We start from the raw sequence: 27131 nt of genomic DNA on the forward strand, positions 1-27131 counted from the left end.
TTTATTTATTTATTTGACAGAGAGATCACAAGCAGGGGGAGCAGCAGGCAGAGGGAGGGAGAGGAAGAAGTCTCTCTGTTCAGGGGGGACCTGATGTGGAGCTTAATCCCAGGGTCCTGGGATTGTGACCTGAGCCAAAGGCAGAGGCTTAACTGAATGAGGCACCCAGGTGCCCGATTCTCTTCATTCTTGTATATTCCAGGTAAAAAGAGGTTAATTTACCTCAAATGTAATTTTTGAGATTTAATGCATTAGCATTAATTGCTTTATGTAGATTCACAAACTCAGGAGATGTTTCAAGTATCAAGTATATCTTTTGAGCCATATTTATTTAATTAATAGAATTGAATCATTTCCTAGAGTACTTTTAATTTTAATTTCTTTAAAATGTTTTTATTTATGAGAGACACACAGAGAGAGAGAGAGAGAGAGAGGCAGGCCGAGACACAGGCAGAGGGAGACACAGGCTCCACGCAGGGAGCCCTACATGGGACTCAATCCCGGGTCTCCAGGATCACGCCCCGGGCTAAAGGAGGCGCTAAACCGCTGAGCCACCTGGGCTGCCCTCCTAGAGTACTTTTAAAATAAGATTTAACATTCTAAGAGACTTAATCACTGATGAGTTTCACTTTCAATTCTCAGTGTACCCTCGGCTTTAAATGCCATCACTACCATGTTAGGAGATAAGAAAGGCATTATACAATCCCAAGCTTTTGAATAATCACAACTTCAGTATCAAGTGGTGGTAGTAACCTATCTGTCCATCCCATTCATCTCCTCAAAGTAATTCATGTGAAAAAATCTAAAAAAAGTATAAAGGGACATATAATGAGTCATGCCTGAGATACGGACATGCTTTTACCACAGTTCACCACAGTCAGGTTTAGTGGGAGAGGGGAAAGCAAGCATGTTTCATCTGAAAAGGCATCCCAAATGATTCTGGCATGTCCCTTCTGCTTGAGAATCACTATACCACATGATTCATCCTTTGAGATTTTCGTTCCTAGGTCATTTCCTGTCCAGCTATTAATATTATTAGAAGGATGAATACTGTTAAGTGTAACTAGCTTTTGGGTCAGTCATAAGAATGTAAAAAAGTTCTTAACCATATGTGTCCATGAGAATTGCTTGTGAAGTTAAAAATAATACTAAAAATATATGTTTCAGTCATACCCCCATATACTCTGAGTGACTTAGGGCTTCTAACAGCTTGTTTTATAAAAGCTCTAGTGATGGACGACATTAAGTAGATTTACTGTGGGGATCATTTCACAATGTATACAAGTATCAAATCATTATTTCATATATTTGAAACTAATATGTCAATTATATCTCAAAAAAAAAAAGCTCCATAGGTAATTTTGATTCCAACTTCTTGACAACCAGTAGCTTAATGAAGGGGTAAGTGGAGGAAGAATGACATCTTATTTCTCAAATGATAGGCACATCTACATTGGAACAAGGTAGCCACTCTCTATACATGAAGTCTGAATAGGTTTTCATTATAACAAAAAGGTAAAGTAAATCTACACTTCCACATAAGACACTAATTATTTCATTCATACCGGAATTTAGGACTGATTCACTGACTGTGTTTTGTTTCAAGAAAGAATTAAACTAGTGAATTTAGAAATGTGAATCGCATGTAAAAGTAGGTCTGGTGAAGAAAATAAGTAATTTAAACTAAGTTTATATTTAACGAAAATACACCTGGAGGACTATTTTAAAATGGGTATACCAAAATACCGTGCCTTCATTCATGCTCAATTTTATACTTCAATAATATAAACTAGTATTATGAGTCACTACACAAAGTAATGATCCAGGACTTCTTTATAACACAAAGATATACTACATAGCAATGAAATGTAATGTTCAAAATCAGTATGTTATCAAGTAGAAGACAAATCTAGTGGAAGATGGACTACATAAATGCTATATATATATATATATATATGTATCAAACTATGGGGAGTGAAGAAATGGGGAACAGAGAAGCACAGAAGGGTTTTCAGGTAAGATAATCAGATTTTATCTTGTTTTTTAATTTAAATTCAATTAATTAATATATGATTTATTAAGTTGCAGAAGTTGGAGTCAGTGATTCACCAGTCTCATATAACACCCAGTGCTCATGACATCACATGCCCTCCTTAATATCCATTACCCAGTTACCTCATCCCCTCACCCCCTCCCCTCTAGCAACCCTAAATTTGTTTCCTATGATTAAGAGTCTCTAATGGTTTGCCTCCCTCTCTGATTTTATCTTGTTTTATTTTTTCCTCTTTTCTCTTCTGATCCTCTGTTTTGTTTCTTAAATTCCACATGAGTGAGATCGTATGATAATGGTCTTTCTCTGATTGAAGGATAATCAGATTTTAGTTTAAAAATATTTTGTTAAAGATTTTATTTTTATTTTTTACACAGAGAGTGCGTGCCAGAGAGCACAAGCAGGGGGAACAGCAGAGGAAGAGGGAGAAGCAGGCTCCTTGTTGAGCAAGGAGCCCAACGTGGGGCTTGATCCTAAGACTCTGGGATTAAGACCTAAGCCAAAGGCAGATGCTTAACTGACTGAGCCACCCAGGTGCCGCTAAAAATAAATTTTGTCGTGAGAATTTCTCATTAAACATGTATATTGACCATGAGAGACTCCTAACTCTGGAAAACAAACAGAGGGTTGCACAAGGGGGGAGGATGGGGGAATGGGGTAACTGGGTGACAGATACTAAGGCCCTTGATGGGATGAGCACTGGGTGTTATACCATATGCTGTCAAATGGAATTTAAATAAAATATTTTTTAAAATTAAAGGAATCTGAAAATCTCAAAAAAATGTATATTGAGCTTGTGCATTTATTTTCAATCCTCTCTAAAATCATACTAAATAAATTAATAAATAAAACATGCACTTATAAGGACAAAAAGAATAGTAAAAAACATCACATAAAAAAAAGTCAGGGGCATCTAGGTGCCTCAGTTGGTTTAAGTGTCTCCCTTCGGCTCAGGTCATGATCCCACAGTCCTGGGATTGGGCTCCCTGTTCAGAGGGGAGCATGCTTTTCCCTCTCCCCTTGTCTTCCATTCTGCCTACTTGTGCTTTGTCATATAGATAAATAAAACCTTAAAAAAAAGAAAAGAAAAGAAAAGAAAAATTCTGGGAGACAAAAGCCAGAGTGGGAGAGTAGTAAATGACTTAACAAAAGGAGAAAAATAAAATCAAGATGTTTGCAAAAGGAAATACCAATAGGAAACACAATGACTCATAGTGCCAAATATCAAGCATGACCAAGCACTAAAAACAGACAAAAATCCAAATCCTGTCCCATATTGGATTAAACCTACCCCTTAGATACATGCCTTTTAGGATCTCTTAGAGGAGAATCTAAGCCCTACGGAACAATCTTTTAGATACTGACATTTGATAAAGCTTGCTCAGTGTCTAAATACCCCAGAGAGGGGTGACAAGCTAAACCTCATTCCATGCAGAACTTCCTATTGATATTTGTAGTGCTCTATTATTAAATGTATGAATGGACAATGATTGAGAGACATCTGAGAAAGGGCTCTGTGGTAGGTTTCACAGTTCTAGAGGTTAACTCCTTTAAATTTCTGTCCCCGATTATACAATCATACACTAATTTAGGACTGCTGTGAAGAGACTTTGCAAATGGAATTAAGGCTACTAATCAACTGATTTAAGGGAGATTATCCTGGATTTCTCCATGGGTCCAATGTAATCATATGAGGTCTGCCAAACAGAAGAGGAAGGCAGAAGAGGTAAGCACAAGAAAGATGAGACAGAAGGAGAGGTCAGATAGATGTGAAGGGAGTAATAAAAACTGGACTTGCTATTGCTGTTTTTGAAGACGGAGGAAAGAAGTCATATGTCAAGGAATTTGGGAGGCTTCTACAAACTGAGAATGCCAGAGGTCTCTGGCAGACAAGGTAGGAGAAACTCTGGCCCCACAGCCACATGGAACCAAATTCTACGGTGAATAATTCTTTCTCAGACCCTTCAGGAGGAACACGGTTTTGCTGACACCTTACTTTCAGCTCTATAAGACTAACTAGAGGGATCCCTGGGTGGCGCAGCGGTTTGGCGCCTGCCTTTGGCCCAGGGCGCGATCCTGGAGACCCGGGATCGAATCCCACGTCGGGCTCCCGGTGCATGGAGCCTGCTTCTCTCTCTGCCTGTGTCTCTGCCTCTCTCTCTCTCTGTGACTATCACAAATAAATAAAAATTAAAAAAAAAAAAAAAAAGACTAACTAGAACACCAATCTGAGCCACACTGTACCCAGATTTTTAAACTACAGGAACAGTGAGATAACGAATTTGTATTGTTTTAAGCTGCTAAGTTTATTTTATTTTGTTTTTTTAAAGATTTTATTGATTTATTCATGAGACAGAGAGAGAGAGGGAGGCAGAGACACAGGAAGAGGGAGAAGCAGGCTCCATGCAGGGAGCCCAATGTGGGACTCGATCCTGGTTCTCCAAGATCAGGCCCTGGGCTGAAGGCAGAGCTAAACCACTGAGCCATCTGGGCTGCCCTTAAGCTGCTAAGTTTATGATAAAATTTGCTATGGTAGCAATGGAATGGATGTACTGAGCTTCTAACATGAAAAACACCAAATGAAAAGGAAAACAACTTGGGAGAACCAGAGATACTGCTGGAAACAGAAAAACAAAACAAAACCTTCTTAAATACAATTCTCAGAAAGTAAGATGACATCTATGACAGACAAATAGGATGTTGTAAACAATAACTAGCAATTAACAAAGAGATATTTGAAGATACAGTGAAAACAGTTCTAAGGAGTGCCTGGCTCAGTTGGTAGAGAATGCAACTCTTGATTCAGGGTTATAAATTTGAGCCTCAGATTTGGTACGGAGATTACTTAGAAAAACAAAATAAAATCTTAAAAAAAACACAGTTCTTTTTTTGTTTAAGATTTTATTTATCTGACAGAGAGAGAAAGAGAGCACAAGGAGGGGGAGCAGCAGGCAGAATGAGAGGGAAAAGCAGACTCCCCTCGGAGCAGGGAGCCTGATGCAGGGCTCAATCCAGGACTCTGAGATCATAAACTAGGCCGAAGGCAGATGCTTAACCAACTGAGCCACCCAGGCACCCCCAAAAAAAGTTTTAAGAGGGAATATATAGTATTACAAAGGCCTACTCAAGAAACAAAAAAGAAAGTCAAATAAACCATCTAATCTTACACATGAAGGAAACAGAAAAAGAAGAATAAACCCCAAGGTGAGTAGAAGGAAGAAAATAATAAAGATCAGAGCAGAAATAAATGACATAGAGACAAAAAAAAACACCCAAAACATAACAAAAATCAATGAAATTATGAGATAAAATTGATAAACCCTTAGACTTACCAAGGAAAAAAAGAGAAAGGACCCAAATAAATAAAACCAGAAAAGAAAGTCTTGAAGTAAAAACTGGCCCCACAGAAATATAAACGACTGTAAGAGAATGGCATATGAAAAATTATATGCCAACAAATAGAACCCAGAAAAAAATAGACTAATTTCCAGAAAAATACTATCTTCTAAAACTGAATCACAAAGAAATAGAAGATCTGAACAGACTACTCATAATTAAATTGAATAAAAAACCTACCAAAGTCCAGGACCAGATGGATTCATGAGTAAATTCTACCATTTAAAGAAGAGTTAATACCTATTCTCCTCAAAGTATTCCAAAAATAGAGGAGGAAAGAAAGGTTCCAAATATATTCTATGAGACCAGCATTACCCAGATACCAAAACCGGAAAAAGAAAAGAAGAAAAGAAAGAAAAAAGAAAAGAAAAGAAAAGAAAAGAAAAGAAAAGAAAAGAAAAGAAAAGAAAAGAAAAGGAAAGGAAAGAAAAGAAAAGAAAAAAGAAAAGAAAAGAGAAAAGAAAGAAAAGAAAAGAAAAGAAAAAAGAAAAGAAAAGAGAAAAGACAGAAAAGAAACGAACTACAAGCCAACATCCTTGAAGAACACAGATGGAAAAATCCTCAACAAAATCTTAGCAAACCACTTTCAACAATACATTAAAAAGATCATTCACCAGAATCAAGTGGGATTTATTCTGGAGATGCAAGGATGGCTTAATATTCATAAATCAATTAACATGATACACCACATCAACAAATGGAAGGATAGAGATTATATAATCTCAATCAATACCAAAAAAGCATTTGACAAAATTCAACATCCATTCAGGATAAAATTCTCTGTAAAGTGGGTTTAGAGAGAACATACCTCAACATAATAAAGGCCATCTATGAAAAACCCATAACTAACAATATACTCAGTGCTAAAAACAAAAAACAAAACAACTTTACCTCTTAAGAACAAGACACCACTTTATTTATTTTTTAAGATTTTATTTATTTATTCATGAGAGACACAGAGAGAGGCAGAGACACAGACAGAGGGAGAAGCAGGCTCCATGCAGGGAGCCCAATGTGGGACTTGATCCCAGGACTCCAAGATCATGCCCTGAGCCAAAGGCAGACGCTTAACCGCTGAGCTACCCAGTGTCCCAAAGACACTACTTTCAATCAACATAGTACTGAAAGTACTGGAAACAGCAATCAGAAATAAGAGGCATCCATACTGGTACAAAAGAAGTTAAACTGTCACTATTTGCAGATGACATGATACTATACATTGAAAATCCTAATGACTTCACCAAATAGCTACTAGAAGTAATCAGTAAAATTGTAGGATACAAAACACCCAGAAGTCAGTAGCATTTCTATATACTACTAATGAAGTAGCAGCAAGAGAAACAATGGGACAGTTGTTAAGAAACAACTCTGCTTATAATTGCACCAAAAAGAATAAAATATCTAAGAACAAGCTTAATGAAAGAATTGAAAGACTGTACAATAAAACAGATAAAGAAACTGAAGATGACACAAATGGAAAGATATTCCATGTTTAGGGATTAAAAGAATTAATATTGCTAAAATGTCCATACAACCCAAAGCAATCTACAGGTTCAATGTAATCTCTATCAAAATACCAAAATCATTTTTGTTTTTTGTTTTTTTTTTTTAATTTTTATTTATTTACTTATGATAGTCACAGAGAGAGAGAGAGGCAGAGACACAGGCAGAGGGAGAAGCAGGCTCCATGCATCGGGAGCCTGATATGGGATTCGATCCCGGGTCTCCAGGATCGCGCCCTGGGCCAAAGGCAGGCGCCAAACCGCTGCGCCACCCAGGGATCCCGCAAAATCATTTTTTTTAAGATTTTTATTTATTTATTCATGAGAGACATAGAGGCAGAGACACAGGCAGAGGGAGGGAGAAGCGGGCTCCATGCAGGGAGCCCGACGTGGGACTTGATCCTGGGCCTCCAGGATCCTGCCGTGGGTTGCTGGCAGAGCTATACTGCTGAGCCACCAGGGCTGCCCCCGACATCATTTTCACAATTACTACTAAATAGGACAATTACTACTAAAATTTTTATGTAACTACAAAAGACCCTGAATAGCCAAAGCAGTCTTTAGAAAGAAAACAAAGCTGAGGGTATCACAATTCTCAATTTCAAGATATACTACACAAAGCTGTAGTAAATAAAACAGTATGGTACTGGCATAAAAACAGATGTACTGATCAATGGATTAGAACAGAGCCCAGAAATAAACCCATGCTTATATGGTGAATTAATATGTGACAAAGGAAGCGAGGTAAAACAAAACAAAACAAAACAAAACACACAGGAAAGACAGTCTCTTTAATAAATGGTGCCAGGGGATGCTCAGTGGTTGAGCATGATCACTGGGGTCCTGAGATCAAGAGTTTCCCCATGGGAAGCCTGCTTCCCCCTCTGCCTGTGTCTCTGCCTCTCTGTGTCTCTCGTGAATAAGTAAATAAAATCTTTTTTAAAAAATGGTGCTGGAAAAACTGGACAAAATATTAGCAAATCGCATAAAAATAATGAAAATGGATTACTTTCTAACACCGTACACACACACAAAAAAAACCTCAAAATGGATTAAAGACCTAAACATGAGACCTGAAACCATAAAAATCCTAGAAGAGAACACAGACATTCTCTGAGAGTGACCACAGCAGAATTTTTCTAGGTATGTCTCCTGAGGCAAGGGAGACAAAGCAAAAATTAAACTGAGACTACACCAACATAAAAAGCTGTTGCACAGCAAAGGAAACCATTAACAAAGCAAAAAGGCAACCTACTGAATGGGAGAAGATATTTGCAAATTATTTATCACATAAGGGGTTAATATCTAAACTACATAAAGAGCTTATACAACTCAACACCAAAAACACAATTCAATTTAAAAATAGATTAATAGGAACACCTGGGTGGCTCAGTGGTTAAGCGTCTGCCTTCAGCTCAGGGCATGGTCCTGGAGTCCAGGGATTGAGTCCCACATCGGGCTCCCTGCATGGAGCCTGCTTCTCCCTCTGCCTGTGTCTCTGTCTGTCTCTCTCTCTGTGTTTCTCATGAATAAATAAAACCTTTTAAAAAATAGATTAATAGACATTTTCTCAAAGACATATAGGTGGCCAAAAGACACACAGAAAGATGCTCAAACCACTAATCTTCAGGAAAATCAAAATCAAAATCTCAATGAGGTATCACCTAACACTTGGGATAGAATGGCTAAAATCAAAAAGGCAAGTAATAAGTGTTATTATTAGCAAGGCTGCGGAGAACAAGGAACCCTCATGCACTTTTGGTGGGAATGTACACTGGTATACTTACTGTGGAAATAAAAATGGAGTTTTCTCAAAAAAAAAAGAAAACAAAACTATAATATGATCCAATAATTCTGCTACTGGGTATTTATCCAAAGAAAATGACAACACTAATTCAAAAAGATACATGCACCCTTGTTAATTTGCAGCATTATTTACAATAGCCAAGATATGGAAGCAACCTATGCCCAGTGACAGATGAATATCGGATAGGGAAGATATGGAGTGCATATATATAAACATACACATACACAATGGAATATATGCAGCCATAAAAAGGATGAAATCTTCCATTTTCAACAACATGGGTAGACCTACATGGTATTATGCTAAGTAAAATAGGTGAGACTGAGAAAGACAAATACTGTATGATTTCACTCATATGTGGAATCTTAAAAGAAGAAAAACAAAAAGCAGAACTAGATCTATAAATATTTACAAATCATATAACTAAGAAGTGATTAATATCTAAATTATAGAAAGATCTCATACAACTCAATAACAAAAGCAAAAACATCCAATTAAAAATGGGTAAAGGAATGGGATGCCTGAGTGGCTCAGTGGTTGAGCGTCTGCCTTTGGCTCAGAGGTCCAGGGATCAAGTCCTGCATCGATCCTGTGAGGAACCTGCTTCTCCCTCTGCCTATTTCTCTGCCTCTCTCTGTGTGTCTGTCATGAATAAATAAATAAAATCTTAAAAAAAATGGGTAAAGGACCTGAATAGACATTTTCCCAAAGAAGATACACAAATGGTAGACAGATACATGAAAAAGTGTTCAACATCACTAATCATTAGAGAAATACAAACCAAAACCACAATGCAATGTCACTTCATACCTGTTAGAATGGCTATTGTCAAAAAGATTAGTACTGGCAAGGATATGGAGTAAAGGGAATCCAGCCACAATGGAAAATAGAATGGAAGTTCCTCAGAAAATTAAAAATAGAACTACTGTATAACCCAGCAATTCTACTTCTGGTAATATAACTGAAGGAAATGAAACCACTATCATGAAGAGATATCTGCGCCTCCATGTTCTTAGCATTGTTTGCAATGGCTAAGAAAAGGAAGCAACATAAGTATTCACTGACAGATGAATGGATAAAAAAGTTGTGATACACAAACACAGATATTATTCAGCCATAAAAAGAAGGAAATCCTGCCATTTGTGACAACACTGATGGACCTTGAAGGCATTATGCTAAATGAAATAAAGTCAGAGAAAGATAGATACTGTATAATCTCGCTTATATGTGGAACACAAAACAAAACAAAACCAAAAAAGTAAATTCATAGAAAGAGAGATCATATTTGTGGTTACCAGAGGCAGGAGGTGAGGAGTGGGGGGAACTGGATGAAAGTGGTCAAAGGTACACACTTAAGTTATAAGTAAGTACTAGGGATGTGATGTATGACATGAAGACTATAGTTAATGCTGGTATGGTATATTTGAAAGTTGTTAAGAGTTACAATTGCAAGGATTTTGAGTGCACGTGTGTGTGTGTGTGTGTGTGTGTGTGTGTGTACCTATATGAGATAATGGATGTTAACTTTGGTGATCATTTTACAGTATTACTTAAGTTATTATGCTGTACACCTTAAATGTACACCATGATCTCAGTACAACTAGAAAAAAAGTGTTTGGTAGAATTCACCAGTAAACCAGTCTGGCCTTAGTGCTGTTTTGGAAGGTTATTAATTTATTGATTCAATTTCTTTAACAGATACAGGTTTACTCAGGTTGTCTATTTCTTATGTGAGTTTTTAGAAGATTGGCTGTCAGGTTTTTTATTTAGTAAAAATTATGTTGGCTCAGGTCATGATCTGGGGGCCCTGGGATAGAACCCCACACTAGGATCCGTACTCAGTGGGGAATCCCCTTGTCCCTCCCTCTCACCCCTGCTTGTGCCCTCTCAGAACAAATCAAATCTATTTTAAAAAAGAGCTTATGACATAGGGCAGGGGGGTAGGTTAAATAGATAATGGGTATTAAGGAAAACACTTGTGATGAGCACTATGTGTTGTATTTAAGTGACAAATGACTAAATTCTACACCTGAAACTAATAAGTACACTTTGTTAACTAGAATTTAAAACTTGAAAAAAAAAAAAGGGCTTAAAACATAAAACCATTTTATTTTATGAATACCAACAAACTAATTCTAAGGTTTTTTTTTTTTTAATTTTTATTTATTTATGATAGTCACACAGAGAGAGAGAGAGAGAGGCAGAGACACAGGCAGAGGGAGAAGCAGGCTCCATGCACCGGGAGCCTGACGTGGGATTCGATCCTGGGTCTCCAGGATCGCGCCCTGCGCCAAAGGCAGGCGCCAAACCGCTGCGCCACCCAGGGATCCCTAATTCTAAGGTTTATATGGAAAGGCAATACACCTAGAATAGCCAACACCATATTGAAGGAGAAAAACAAAGTTGAAGGACTGATGCTACATGACCTCGAGACTTAATATAAAGCTATCATAATCAAGACAGGGTGCTGTCTAGCAAATAGATCAATGGAACAGAATGTAGCATCCAAAAATAGATCAATATAATTATAGGCAACTGATCTTTTTTTTTTTAAGATTTTATTTATTTATTCATATGAGAGAGAGAGAGAGAGAGAGAGAGACGCAGAGACATAGGCAGAGGGAGAAGCAGGCTCCATGCAGTGAGCCCGACATGGGATTTGATTCTGGGTCTCCAGGATCATGCCCTGGGCTGAAGGCAGGCACTTAACCGCTGAGCCACCCAGAAATCCCGGCAACTGATCTTTGACCAGAGAGCAAAGGCAATACATAGGAGAAAAGATACTTTTTCGATACATTATGCTCGAACAACTGGACATCCCCATGTAAAAAAAAAGAATCTAGACCCAGACTTTATACTCTTCACAAAAATTAACTCAAAAGGATCACAGTCCAAAATGTAAAATGCAAAACTATAAAACCTCTAGATAACACAGGAACAAAATCTAGATAATCTTGAGTTTAGTGATGAGTTTTTAGATATGACAAAAAAGACATGATCGATAAAAGAAATAACTGATAAGCTAGATTTCATTAAAATTAAAATTTCCGGGATCCCTGGGTGGCGCAGCGGTTTGGCGCCTGCCTTTGGCCCAGGACGCGATCCTGGAGACCTGGGATCGAATCCCACGTCGGGCTCCCGGTGCATGGAGCCTGCTTCTCCCTCTGCCTGTCTCTCTGCCTCTCTCTCTCTCTGTGACTATCATAAATAAATAAAAATTTTAAAAAAAAAATTAAAATTTCCTGCTCTCTGAAAGAAACCGTCAGAGAATGAAAAAACAAGCCAGAGACTGGAATAAAATATTTGCTAAAGGAATATCTAATAAAGTACCATTTTCCAAAATATATACTAAAAACTTAAGAACTCTTGAAATTCAACAGTAAGAAAACAAACTGATTAAAAAATAGGTCAAAAGGGATGCCTGGATGGCTGAACCAGTTAAGCATCTAACTCTTGATCTCAGCTCTGGTCTCAATCTCATTGTCATGAGAGCCTAGTTGGGGGGGGGGGGGGTGGTTAAGGTCCAAAGACCTTAACACTCTCCTCGACAAAGATGATGTACCCATGGCAAATGAACATACAAAAAGATGCTCCACATCCTATGTTATGAAGGAAATACAAATTAAAATAACAATGAGGGGCAGCCCGGGTGGCGCATCCGTTTAGGGCCGCCTTCGGCCCGGGGCGTGACCCTGGGGTCCAGGGATAGAGTCCCACTCCCTGTGTCGAGCCTGCTTCTCCCTCTGCCTCTCTCTCTCTCTCTGGGTCTCTCACGAATAAATAAATAAATAAAATCTTAAAAAAAAATAACAATGAAATGTCACTGCACATTAGAATGGCCACAAACCAAACACTGACACCACCAAATGCTGGTGAGGATTCAGAGCAAAAAAGAATTCTCATTCATTACCAGTATGAATACAAAATGGTGCAGCTACTTTGGAAGACCGTTTGGTGGTTTCTTAAACAACTAAATATTTTTACCATATGATCCAACAATCACATTCCTTAGTATTTACCCAAAGGAGTTGAAAACATACCCATACAAAACCCTCCACACAGATATTTATAGTAGCTTTACTTATACTGCATATCTTAGAAAAAACTACAATACCCTTGGTATTGGTAGGTACATAGGATAAATAATCTGTGGTACATCCAGACAATGGGATATTATTCAGTGCTAAAGTGAAATGAGCTATCAAGCCATAAGACATGAAGGAAACTCAGATGCATATAACTATGCAAAAGAAACAATCTGAAGAAACTACATACTGTATGACTCCAACTGTATGATATCCTAGAAAAGGCAAAACTATGGAGACAGTAAAGAGATTAATGGTTGCCAGGGGTTAGGGAAGAAGGAAGGATGAAAAGGCAAAGCACAGAAGATTTTTAGGGCAGTGAAACTGCTCTATATGATACTATAATGATGGATACATGTCATTATGCATTTGCCCAAACCTACAGACTGTATAATACCAAGAGCGAATCCAAATGTAAGCCACGGACTCTAGATGATGTGTTGGTGTCGATTTACCAAGTGTACCACTCTAGTGTGGGATGTTGATAGTGGGGAGGTTGTACATGTGCAAGGATAGGGAATAAATGGGAACTCTGTACTTTCTGCTTAATTTTGTTGTGAACCTAAAACTGCTCTAAAAAAATAAAGTTTATGAACTAAAAAAAAAAAAAAAAGATAAATCATATAAATGGGTAAGTCAAAAAAGAACCTTAGATGGCTAATAAAGATATAGAAACATTCTTAACTTTATCAGCTTTGAATGAGAAAATATAGTATTTCATTTTAGAAGTAAACACTAAAAACTGACAACATTCAAGTGTTTGTGATGATTTGGGACAATGGATTTTTATACATTGCTGGTTGTAATGTAAATTGGTAAAGCAGTCCTCCCTTATCCACGATTTCCATTAATTGTAGTCTGGAAGCAGATGATCCTTCTTTTGATGTATCATCAGAAGGTCAGCTTAATGCTGTGTCACAGTGCCTATATCCTTCACCGGACTTCATCTCATGTAGGCATTTTATCATCACACATTATCACAAGAAGGATAAGTATAGTACAATAGGATATTTTGAGGGAAAGACCACATTCACAAGACTTTTACTATAGTATATTGTTATAATGGACTTATTTTATTATTGTTAATCTCTTATTGTACCTGATTTATAAATTAAACTTTATCACACACACACATATATATATATATGTATAGGATAAAATACAGTACATTTACTATCTGTGGTTTCAAGAATCTACTGGGGGTCTTTGAACATACCCCTCACATATAGCAGGGGACTACTGTATAGCCACTTGAGAAACTCCTACATACAAATACAAAACTGAAAACAAAACCCCACAAAGTAATGGCACTAACATATTGTTTATGGATCTAAACAGATATGGAAAAATGAATGTGCATGTTGGTGTGTTACTAATGTATTTTTAAAAGTACTAGAAGGTTATATACTAACTTATGACAGTGGTTGCTTTGTGAAGACAAATTATAAGAATGTGACTCAAGAACTTTACCTCTATTATTGTGACTTAAAAAGTTTTGCAAAATGGCAGTTATTAATTCTAAAATAACAGGAATTAGGTAAGTTTCATATAATTCCTTATACTTTTCTGTATTTTAATTTTTTTCCTAAAAATTCCATCAAGCATAAAAAAAACACTGTAATTTCAGTCATTAGATCAAAATAGTAATGTCCTGCATCTCCTCTAAATCTATGGAATAATAGAGTTATGTTCTAGTAATAATGACAATAGTTCACATTCTCTCTGATGGCCGAATACTTCCTGTCACATGACATAACTGGGTCAGCCAAAAGTAACCCACATTTCATTTCAGAAAGCATAAACAGAATTACTACAAGAGTGTTCAAGTTGTAGACTGCTTAAGGAAGGTAACACTCATGGTCATTTCCTTTAGAGCTGTGTCAGGCCTTTAGTGAAGGAAGTGACACAATGTGCTCAATCACTAAAGTCAAATAGTGACTTACCTGAAGGAAACATTACAAAAGCTACATCCTGAAAATAATGCTTTTTCCTTCTCCTTCCCGAGAAATAAATTAAGTCATCAGAATGAAGTATTATATAATAATACATACCTGATACATTTCTAGCAAGAAAAGAATCTATGTTAGACTCCTCCTGTTCCATCTTACTTTAATATTTATCTTGAAGTGATATAAAACTTCCAAGAATAAAGTGAAAAACTGACATACACATACATACATAGCTCACCCCAGCCTACTCTTTGAAATAAGCTCAGTGTTAATCATCAGTCATACATATTTCACATAACTCATATGTTCATGAAGAATTTAATACTTACTAAAAGTCTTACAGATGTCAGAAACAGCTTTGAAGACTCTATCAGAGAAATTCACTTTCACCTTCACATACTTCATGTTGGGAAGCTGTAGGCGAAGCAGTTTGTGCTGGGGGGTGAACTGAAGCTTAGCATCTGCCTGAATGCCATACTTATCCAAGGTCCAATGTGTTTTAAGAAGCCAAGTTCTCTTCTTTTCCCACCAGAGAGCATGATCAGACCAATCTTTTTTTACATCTATAAAAACACAAGCAATACACAAAACATTTAAAAACACTTAAAAATCACTAAGATTACTTCGAAAGAAATTATATGATAACTAAATTGGATATTTAATATAAGCAACTAATTAAATATTGTCTTTTATGTGATGAGTATAAAAGAAATACTAAAGAGCAGAGAAAACATTCTGTGCCCTTGAAAGCCCATACATGAGGTAGCTGACGCAGAATTATTAGAACACTAATAATGCTTATACCAGGTACAATATGGGACACAGGGATGAAGAGGGTCCTGAGACTGAGCCTGGGACTCCAAGGATTCCCTTTTCCTTGGTTCCTCCACCCCCGCCCTACCCGCTCCTGTGCACATTCTGTCTCAAATAAACAAATTTTTAAAACAAAAACAAAAAAAGAAACAAAGCCTTCCAGGAAAAGAAAAAAAAAAAAAAAAACCCTGGAAAATAACATTTTTGGAAACAAAAACTACTCTCATGATTCTGATAAAAAGATCATTTTAATATAAGTTTTAAAAGCCTTGGTCAACTTTAAAAAAAAAAGAGCTTAAAAGCATATACTTTTTTTTTTTTAACACAACTTGTATACCTGAAAGCCTCACACAGTAAAAAATAAAATTTCCACATCATGTGCCTAGAAACACCTTCTTCAATGGTGAAACTTAAATCACATGACTGAATTTCTCATTGTGGAAGAAACACAAATGGAAAAAGTCTTCAATTAAATCCCCAGACATTAAAAAAAATTAATCAGTAAGTAATGGGAGAATTGTAGTTACTTCTGACTACATTGCCACTTTGAAATTTTAATATTTGTTTTGGAAAAACCCAGTCAATTATGTCAATTGAAGTTTAATTGTATTAATATATATAATTCCTATTTTATAACTACTCACTTAATTGTGAGACACACTGTATGTAGTACCCTGCATCTTTTTTTTTTTTTTTTAAAGATTTCATTTATTTATTCATGAGAGACCCACAGAGAGAGAGAGAGAGGCAGAGACACAGGCAGAGGGAGAAGCAGGCCCCACGCAGCAGGGAACCTGATGTGGGACTCGATCCCAGGTCTCTAGAATCACACCTGGGGCTGAAGGCGGCGCCAAACCGCTGAGCCACCTGGGCTGGGCTGCCCAGTACCCTGCATCTTAAATTATTTTCCAGCACAGAATTTGTCAATTAACTTTAAATACTGAAAATCTTATCTAACATTAAAAACCACCAAGGTTGGAACCTTTTCATTTATTGAGGTAAATGGTCACACACATTATATAAAGGGTTTACTTTTCACGAAGAGAGAACCCAAAACAGGAAAAGATAACTGCAAAGAATGAACCAATTTGAGTAAGTCTGAGCTGAACTGAATTAATGGTAGGTAGGCATATATTACTTTCCTCCCCATACCTCAGTCCATTCACTCTTCTGTCCTCTGGGCCAATGTCAACCACTAAGGAAGACCTATCTCCCCAGTGGGGGGAAAAGGGAAGAAAAAGCTGTATCCTCCTCCTCCTCTGTAAACACTGATATATCATTTGGATTCCCCCAAAAGGCAAACCTGAGATGAGAACTTTGAAGGGAAGCACACTTTGAAGGGAATAGGAAGTGAGACGGTTACAGAGAAGTGTATTAAGGGTTCACTGACTACTGTGTATAACTGGGAGTTCAGTCCTGCTAAAGACCCCCTGAGGAATTATGTAGAAGATGCCTAAGACTTGTCCCACCTAAGGAAACATAAGGTGAGGTATCTATCTACTTCCTTGGTTGCTCCCAAGGCCATTAAATTCCTACTACTTTCTGGCTGTCAATGCATATAGCTGGCCACCCTTCACTCAGGCAGACCCACAAAGCCCCAAATATTTGTATCAGGACTTTTACAGAAAAACTTCATGGGTCTCTGATGAATGAAAATCTCAACTTTCCATCAATTAGGTTTTGAACTCTAAACTCAGAAACAGCTAACTCTCCTGATCTTCCTCTAAAAATCTGACCCTCCCTATCAATTCCACCTCCCTTCCTCACAACAAAGGAGCAGCCCACCTGCATCCAGCAAGAATAAACAAGGGAATGTTATGTTTCAAAATCATCACTGATAATTCTGAAGAACTACAGGAAACAGAGTGAAAATGAGAGATACATAAATTAATGTGGGAGTGGAAATAAAAGTCCGAGTAGCAATGGTTAGGCAGTGAGGAAGTAGTGATAAGGAATACAGAGAACTTTTCCTGAGTACTTTGTTACAGGAGGAGCACAATAATAGGATGGCAGATGGACAGAAAGTGGAAAGCAAATCCAAGGAGTATTTTTAGGGTTTTTTTTTCCATTTTTTTAAAAGATTTTATTTATTTATTCATGAGAGACAGAGAGAGAGACAGAGACACAGGCAGAGGGAGAAGCAGGCTCCATGCAGGGAGCCTGATGGGGGACTTGACCCTGGGTCTCCAGGATCAGGCCCTGGGCTGAAGGCGGCGCTAAACCGCTGAGCCACCAGCGCTGCCCTAGGTTTGTTTTAAAGAAGAGAAAGTTGAGGCAGCCTGATGGCTCAGAGGTTTAGCGCCGCCTTCAGTCCACGGCCTGATTACGAGACCTGGGATTGAGTCCCAGGTCAGGCCCCCCAGAGGGAGCCCGCTTTTCCCTCTGCCTGTGTCTCTGCCTCTCTCTGTGTGTCTCTCATGAAGAAGAAGAAAGAAGAAGAAAACAAAGAAGTTATTACAAGATCATTTTTTAAAAGAATTACATTTTTTAAAAAGATTTATTTTAGAGAGACAGCATAAGTAGGGGGGAGAGGCAAGAGGGGAGTAGCCAAGGAGGAGAGAGGGGAAATAGACTCCTCACTGAGTGGGGCACCCCATGCAGAAATCAGAGCTCGTGACCTGAGCCAAAACCAAGAGTTGGACGCTTAACCGACTGAGCCTCCCAGGTGCCCCTACAATGTCATTTTTTTTTTAATAGGCTCCATGCCCAGCCTGAACTCTCCAACCTGAGATCAAGAGCCTAGCTGAGATCAAATCCAATGCCTAACCAATCGAGCCACCCAAGTGCTCCTTTAAAAAGTGATTGGAATGATAATATAAAACTCAAAACGCATTTACAATTACCATTTCTTAATTTGCTCTTCAGCACAGTCATTGTGTCTGTTTCACCTCAAAACTTTTTAGAAACTTGATTAAGCTCTCTTAAATACACAAAATAATGTTTTCTCACCTTCTAGAAAATCTTCCTTTGCTGCTGGCTTTGTATAACACTATGTATCCTACTTCAAAACTAGTAATACCTTCACCTCAAGTACCATAACTGGCTTCACCCAGAATATCACAAGAATATAGCTGTTCTATTCAGAAGCAGCAAAAATGAATTTTATACACTGATAAAAATCCTGAGAAAAACGATGATCTACCAATTGAGAATCACTCAACAAGGCAAGTGTAAGAGCCAATTGTACATCAAAAATACTTAACAAATTTTGTATGTATGTGTAAAGCAGTATATCTTAATGCAGTAACTCTTGAAAGTACTTAGGTTATCTAGTATGCTACAGCACAGCTTGTCTCCACAGTAATAAGTTAAACTATACTATGTCAACTGTAACTGATATAAACACAATGTGCACAGGAGATTTCAAATATCAAGATATATATTTATATATTCCTCCAATCAAAGACTGAGTAGAAGCATAAAAACTTTGATTTTAAAAGTAAAATGGTCATCTATAAAATCACTACAAATAAATAATGAAAAGCAAATGAAAATGCTGGTGATTCATAAAATAATGGCTTATTTTCCTTATGTGGCATTACAATTTATAAAGAAAGTTATTGAAGTTCCCTACATGTACATAATGAAACTTTAGAACAACTTTCCATGTATTTTACTCCCACATCAAAATCTGAAACCCGCACCTGTTCTAATAAACATTTCTAATTTTTTAGAATGGCAGCCTTAGTGTTTCAAACATAGCATTAGACAACTAAATGCAACACACACACTCACACATAAGAATAATCAGCCTGGGGCACCTGGGTGACTCAGTCAATTAAGTGACTGACTCTTGATTTTGGCTCAGGTCATGACTTCACGGTTGTGAGATGGAGCCCCACGCCAGGCTCTCACGGGTTGTGGAGGCTGCTTAAGATTGCTTAAGATTCTCTCCATACCCTCACTCTCAAAACAAAAACAAAAACAAACAACAACAACAACAACAACAAAACCATCAGCCTGGCACTTGCCATGGTAGGAGTTAGCAAGCATCACCATAAGGGGGACTTGTTTCATCAGCATTATAAAACCATTCAAGGGGTAGATCATGCTCAACAATATGTTCTAGTAGTCAATTTTTCCAAAGTTAATTTTCAGTTATGCTCCAGGTATAGTGTAACCACCTTCTTTTATTTGGTATATTGTGACTTTAAAATATTTTATCTAGATTTTAAGAGGCAACACACTATAAATACAAACCTCAGAAAGAAAATCTAAGGGGGGAATACTATAAAGTCATTTTCTCTCTTGCACTAGAAAAGACATTTCTTTCTTTATTCATAAATCTAGCCTTTTTCAGAAGTCAAGAACTATTTAGATTATGGTTCCATAAACCAATAAAGGTCATCTATAATACTTTTAGTAATATACGTCAATTTTTCAAAAACACTTTGCCAGCACTGAGTAATGTATAGAATTATTGAATCACTATATTATATGCCTAAAGCTACCACTGTTTGTTAATTATACTAGAATTTATAAACTTTTAAAATTAACTTAAAAAAATTTTGCTAGAATTCTGGAAAGAATTATTGCTGTGTTCCTCCCTTATTTAATAGATCCAATCATGCTGTGCTCTGTTCCACATAAAAGTAACACTATCTGACACTCAAATTTACATCATTAAAATTGCAAATGGCTAAAACATTAACTGAATCAATAAAAATCTCTCTTGACTAACAGAATGCTCTTCAAATTCAAGAAGTAGTTGAGTATTTAACCTACAAAGACACCATTTGTGTATTCTAAGGAACAAAACTTAAGGGTTTCATTATTGTGAGGCTGAGTATACAAACATTGCTTATTCTACCAAATGGCCTTTGGAGCATTCACCTGCTCCATGACTCCAGGAGTCACAAAAAAAAAATCAAGTATTTCAAAAAGCTTTCTGCTAGGGAAAATACTATGTCCCTCTTTTTGCAATGATAGCTTCCTTACACTCTAGAAAATATAAGCACAGAGAAAGGGGATACACTATTAATACTCTATTTAATCTTTTCCTATTAGGGCCACAATTCCTTCTTAACTATTTTATTATGCAATTCTAAAATGTAATTATTTACTTTCATTTTTTAAAAAATTTTAATTGTTGGGAAACCCCGGTGGCGCAGTGGTTTAGCACTGCCTGCAGCCCGGGGTGTGATCCTGGAGACCCAGGATCGAGTCCCACATCGGGCTTCCTGCATGGAGCCTGCTTCTCTCTCTGCCTGTGTCTCTGCCTCTCTTTCGCTCTCTCTGAATAAATAAATAAATCTTAAAAAAATTTTTTTAATTGTTTAAAAAGTAAAAAAATGACAAATAGAAAGTTAACCAAATTAACTTATTTTTAAGTACCACATTTCAAAAATAAGTAACTTATTAGTAACAATTTGAAACAAATAGGAAACAAAATGTTACTTTTAAGTGGCTTAGATTTCTGTTGCATATTTAAGAAATAATATTCAGGAAGGAAGGAAATACAAAATTTGTTTAGCATTCTCATAACTTCATAAACCAGAAGCAAAGTTTACATTAGATAATCTCTGGTAAGTCAACATTTTGTATTAAATTATAAGTACACAGATGCTTTCTGGGCACATGCCTTATTTTTTAGTAATATTTTTCTGTTGTGCTAATATACAGTTTGTCCTGTTCCGTTTTATTTTAGCATCCTCTTAAAACTCCAAATTAGGTAGTGTTAACTATTGCATGTCAAGAATTCACCCTGTCTTTAATGATGGCAAAAACTCTTCAATCCTAGTAAGCTATTAACAAAGCTACTAAGCAACTGGTTCTGACACCACTGCGAACTAGCCATGCAAACTGACCAGACCAGATATCATAGGCCAGTGTCCTCTTGACCTCCAAAATAAGACTTTAGAACTCCATCACACCATTTACTTATTCCACCTAGTTACTCATCTACCAAACTCAGATTTTCCCTCATTCATTTCACAACTAGATTGAAACAATCACAGGCACACTTCCTTTTATCATGCTTTGCAGATACTCTGTTTTTTTGTTGTAACAAACTAAAGGTTGTGGCAGCCTTTGTACCTGCATGGGTCTCTGCCTTTGTCTTATAATAAAAGAAGTATCTATTTATCTCAAACCAATCCTGTTAACTATGCTCTGCTGCCCTACTCACCTTCTAGGAACCATACACTTCTTACACTGGCTCCCTAGGTATCTCATCCATTACCGCGGCTTTAAATGTCATCTATACATTTTATCTACAGTCCAAACTTCTGCTTAGAGTACCAGCTTATACATCCTACTGCCTATCTCATTTCTCCATCTAGATGTCTCACAGGCATCTCAAACTTCATATATCCAAAACTTAACCCAATTTTCTCTTATCTCTACTATTACTAAATAGCACTAACCATCAACCCAGTTGCTCAAACCAGATTCTAGAAGTAATAGATCCTTCTTTTCCCACCATTCCCCACATTTATCAGCAATCCTTTCAGTTTAACTTCCAAAAATCTCCAATTTCCACTAGCATGAACCCATTTTGTTTAGGTCACTAGCATCTCTTCCACTGATTACTGCAATAGCCTGACTAGCCTCCTGATTCCATTCAGCACCTTCCACACAACATCCAAGGTGATCCACTTAACACTCATGTCATTCTCCTGATGAAAATAACAGCTTCTAAATGCACTCAAAATCCAAATACCTTATCGTAGTCTACAAAGGCCCACACACTATGGCCCATCTACTCCTCTGAATTTATTTTATGCTACTCTTCCGTGTGCTTCAACCACACTTTCCTTCTTTTCTCCAAGAACTAATAAGTAAGCTCTATCTTGCCTCAGTGGCTTTGCACACACTATTCCATTCTGAATGCAAATTCTCTTATCTTTCTCAAATTTTAGTTTAAATTTCATATTCCCAGAGAAGTCGTTTTTAGCCACCCTAAGATAAACCTTCCAATTGACCTATGTCCCTCTGTTATTCTCTATTTCAGTACACTGTGATATTGATGATCAAAATTTGCATTCATTGTTTGTTGTTCATGGGAGGAGTGTCTTTCTTCCCAATTAGACTATATACTCTAAAACAAAAACACTGTCTATTTCAGTCACCACTATATTACTACACCTAGCACGATGCCTGGCATACAATACCTGAAAAATGAATAAATCCTCATATTGAAAAATTTAACGATCCTTCATTACTACCCCAAGAATGTATTGCCCCAACAGGCAAAGTATCCTTAAAACATCAAGAAAAATAATATGTAAATTAATTTTAAAAATCCACTTTGTCTTCAACTTCAGAAGTAAAACATGCTTCTATAACAACCAGAAGCACAACAGAGATTTCCCCTAGATGTGGAGAAATCAAACTGAATTGACTTCCTCTTCTTGCTCACATCTTCTAAAAAGGATGAATTACTTTGTCGAAGGCAATCCCTTTTATGCAAAATGATTATATTCCAAAAATTCATTTTTTGGTTTGAAAGTTCAGATTTGCCACAAAGAAATATCATAAACAACAGTTAGGTTCCAAATCAGACTGCTGCCCAAATCTAAAATGACCCAAAGCATATTACTAACAATATTATATCACACTAAACAGGTATCACAAGGTTTTTTGGAAAATATATGGTCAGTGCTTCAACACAAGATGTAAGGAAAACTGCTAGCAATAGCACCTGCAGAGTGTGGGTTAGAGAGGGAAGAACGAGAACACGGTTATTAAGTTGTAAGGGAGACAAGGGCTTCCGTCTAACTAACGGCACTGGGCATCTCCCTAGTCCTCTTTCCGCAACTCCAGGAACTAACCTACCTTCTTCCTCTTTCCCAGCTGTAATGTACTGTGTTAAGGCAACGTTTCTTACATTTACTAAGCTACCAACAGTAGAAGCTTTTGTTTCTGCTTTCCTCTCTATTTGCTAAAACAAATACACAACTCTTCTAATGTTTCTAATGAGATGTCATTGCCAATAATGTGTAAAGACAAGATCTACAAGTAAAATTAATGCTTAAATAGGTTTATTGGTTTAAAAATGATATCTATGATGTTATCTCTAATATTTATTGAAATTTAAGGACAGCAGATCTTTTTTTTTTTTTTTTTTTTTTTTTTAAGGATAGCAGATCTTAATTTCACCATTCAATCACATATTCTTTTGTCCTGAAGAACTCCTTACTCTCACCCCTTTAGGTCTCCTTCCTCTCAAACTTTTAATTTCAGAGGTAAGGATGCTGAAGATCCTCTTCCCTTAATTTTAGGTGTGCCTTCTTGTTCTGGTCTCTTTAATTACTCAGATCTTCAAAAAGGGAAAGGGGAAGTAAAATGAAGACTGTTATTCTTCAGGTACACAATCAATAAATTAATCCATAAACATTTTCCAAGTACCTACCATTTGCCACACTACACTTGGCCACTGGAATATAAAATTAGCAAGTAAGAACTCCCATCCAAGAGACATACATAGTCCAAGTAAGGGACACAGACAAGTAAAATGAGCTAAAAAGATAAAAGAACAAAATGCTACAGAAGCAACCAACTTTAATGTCAAAGAGGAATGAGGTTCTAAAGATGATGTTCTACCCATCTTATGAGATGTGGGACTTCCAACATGTGCTAAGAGGAACAACCCTATAAATAATGGAGTCTCCAAATCAGATTGTGATGGAATTATGGAGAATGAATTAGGAAGAGTCTGGCAACAAGACATTTACTGCAATACTCTGGAAGCAGGACCTGACCTCAGGAAGAAGCTAAAGAAAAAGAGCCAAATATGAGAAACATGTCTAAGAATCACAGGTCTTAACAAGATTGACTATCGATGAGAAAAGATAGCTGGCTGCTTCTCCCCCTGCCTATGTCTCCGCCTCTCTCTCTGTGTGTCTCTCATGAATAAATAAATAAAATTTAAAAAAAAGAAAGAAAGAAAAGACAGCTGGAAGGCGAAGAGAAAAGCTAGAAAGCTCCTAGCTTGAGAATTAAACGGACAGTGACAAAAGCACTAAGATTTGTTTATTTAACATTAAATATATGCCAGGAGCACTTAATACACTATCATTTAATTCTCCCAAAAATCCCAAGTAGAGAGGTAGTTCCGGTTCCGGTGCGGGGACTTTCGTTCCTGGTGTTCAGTTGTCGCAGTTGGTGGGTAGTAACTGAGCCAAGATGCTGCGGAATCTGCTGACTCTTCGCCAGATTGCCCAGACGACCATAAGTACTGTTTCACGCAGGCAGTTTGAAAATAAAGTTCCAGAGAAACAAAAGCTATTTCAGGAGGATAATGGAATACCAGTGCATCTAAAGGATGGAGTAGCTGATGCCCTCCTGTATAGAGCCACTATGATGCTTACAGTTGGTGGAACAGCATATGCCATTATTAGCTAGCTGTGGCTTCTTTTCCCAAGAAGCAAGATTGACTTCAGTTCATCTCAGCAGGCAGTTGGTTCAGTTTCATTCAGCTCTCTATGGACCAGTAATTGATAAACTCAATATTTATTGACTTATACTAACTGCCACCAATAAAGCAGTCTTTACCATGAAAAAAAAAAAATCCCAAGTAATAAATACTGTTTAATCCTTGTTTCGGGAGATGAGAAAACCAAAGGACAGAGGAATTATATAACCTGGCCCAAGGTAAAAAAACAAAACAAAACAAAAAAAAGGCTAGCATATACAGAAGTGAGATTTTGAATCCAGATTAGTGTGACTTCCAAACTGGCATTTTTGGGATACCTGGATGGCTCAGCAGATGAGCTTCTGCCTCCAGCTCAGGGTGTGATCCTGATGTCTGGGATCAAGTCCCAGATTTAAACTCTCCTGTTTCAACAATCTCCAAGAAATACTAATTTAAAAACGCAAGACACAGAATGTTGTACATCATGAGCTCCCATCCCAATTGTGGGGGAAAAAAGGGGAGGATAACACACTAAAACCTATGCTCATATGTGCATAAAATATCTTTGTAAGGAAATATAAGAAACCTGTAGCAGGGTTGCCTCTGGGAGAGAAGATCAGGTGTCTGGGGTTGGGAGGTTTACCTCTTTTTCTACTCTAAGCCCTTTGATATTGTTCTAATTTCTACCATGCACTCCATGACTTTTTTTTTTTTTTTTTTAAGGCTGGAAACAAAATAAGACAAAATGGTAATGGTTGCTAGTTTGGGGTGGAAGGAATGTGGTTTTATTGTATTGGTTGCAATTTTCTGTAGTTTTAAAAATGAAAGTTGCAGGGGCAGCCCAGGTGGCTCAGTGGTTTAGCATGGTATTCAGCCCAGGGCATGATCCTGGAGATCCGGAATCAAGTCTTGCATCAGGCTCCATGCCTGCTTCTCCCTCTGCCTATGCCTCTGCCTTTCTATGTGTCTCTCATGAATAAATAAATAAAATCTTAAAAAAAAAAAAAAAGAATTAGCATTTTTTTTTATTTTAAAGATTTTATTTTTTATTTGAGAGAGCACAAGTGATGGGAAGGGCAGAGAGAGAGAGAGAAAGAGAAGCAGATTCCCTGTTGAGCATGGAGACCAACATGTGGCTCGATATGAGGACCCCGAGATCATGACCAGAGCCAAAGGCAGATGCTTAACTGATTGAGCCACCCAGGCACCCTTGAAGTGACATTCTTTTTTTTTTTTTTTTAAGTTTTTATTTTAAACACCTAGTGCTCATCACAAATGTACTCCTTAATCCTCTTTACCTATTTCACCCACTCCACACCCACCTCCCCTCTGGCAACCATCAGTTTGTTCCCTAGAGTTAAGTCTGTTTCTTGAATTGTCTTTCTTTTCCCCCATTGCTCATTTGTTTTGTTTCTTAAATTCCACATGAATGAAATTATATGGTATTTGTCTTTCTCTGACTTATTTCACTCAGCATTATAGTCTCTAGATCCATCTATGTTGTTGCAAATGTCAAGATTTTTTATGCTTTTTTACAGCTGAATATTATTACATTGTGTGTAATATATACACACATATATATATCTCACATCTTCTTTATACATCCATCAATCCATCAATTGATAGACACTTGGGCTGCTTCCATATCCTGGCTCTTGTAAATAGTACTGCTATAAACACAGGGATGCATACATCCCTCTGAATTCATGTTTTTGTATTCTTTGGGTAAATAGTGACATTCTTAAATACCACTCCATTAACCAAGATAAAGTTATTCAGAAGAGAAGCAGGTTTGGATATGTTAAATTGAGGACAAAGGACTAATGTTAAGATTCATTCACATTTCACAGTAAAATCCTGATGACCATCCTACACATTTTATATAAGAAATATGTATTAGGAGTAAGATAGAGTAGACATCTACAGGGAGATAAAGAAATTATTACATACAGTGCAGGGGTGCCTAGGTGGCAGAGTTGCTTAAGCAGCCAACTCTTAGTATCAGCTCAGGTTGTGATCTCAGGGTCTTGAGACCCATGTTGGCTCTGCACTCAGTGCAGAGTCTGCTTAAGACTCTTTCTCCCTCTCCCTTTGCCCCTCCTTCTGCATGCTCGCTCTCTCTTAAAAAATATTGATAAATAAATAAACACACACACACAACCAAAACAAGAACG

At 37.2% G+C, this 27131-nt stretch overlaps 1 protein-coding gene and 1 pseudogene across 7 annotated transcripts in view; one reads left to right on the plus strand and one right to left on the minus strand.

The window, feature by feature from the left end:
- FERMT2 (FERM domain containing kindlin 2) overlaps window positions 1-27131 on the minus strand; it is an 80076-nt gene that overhangs the window by 33983 nt on the left and 18962 nt on the right. For all 7 annotated transcript variants that reach the window (XM_072838580.1, XM_072838581.1, XM_072838582.1 and 4 more), the window contains one exon: window positions 15119-15352. In XM_072838580.1, coding sequence (XP_072694681.1) covers window positions 15119-15352 — 234 coding nt within the window. The remainder of the gene's footprint in view (window positions 1-15118; window positions 15353-27131) is intronic.
- LOC140639974 (cytochrome c oxidase subunit 7A2, mitochondrial pseudogene) lies at window positions 24661-24986 on the plus strand (annotated as a pseudogene).

Source organism: Canis lupus, chromosome 9 (genome assembly GCF_048164855.1).
Source record: "Canis lupus baileyi chromosome 9, mCanLup2.hap1, whole genome shotgun sequence".
NCBI classification, from domain to species: domain Eukaryota; kingdom Metazoa; phylum Chordata; class Mammalia; order Carnivora; family Canidae; genus Canis; species Canis lupus.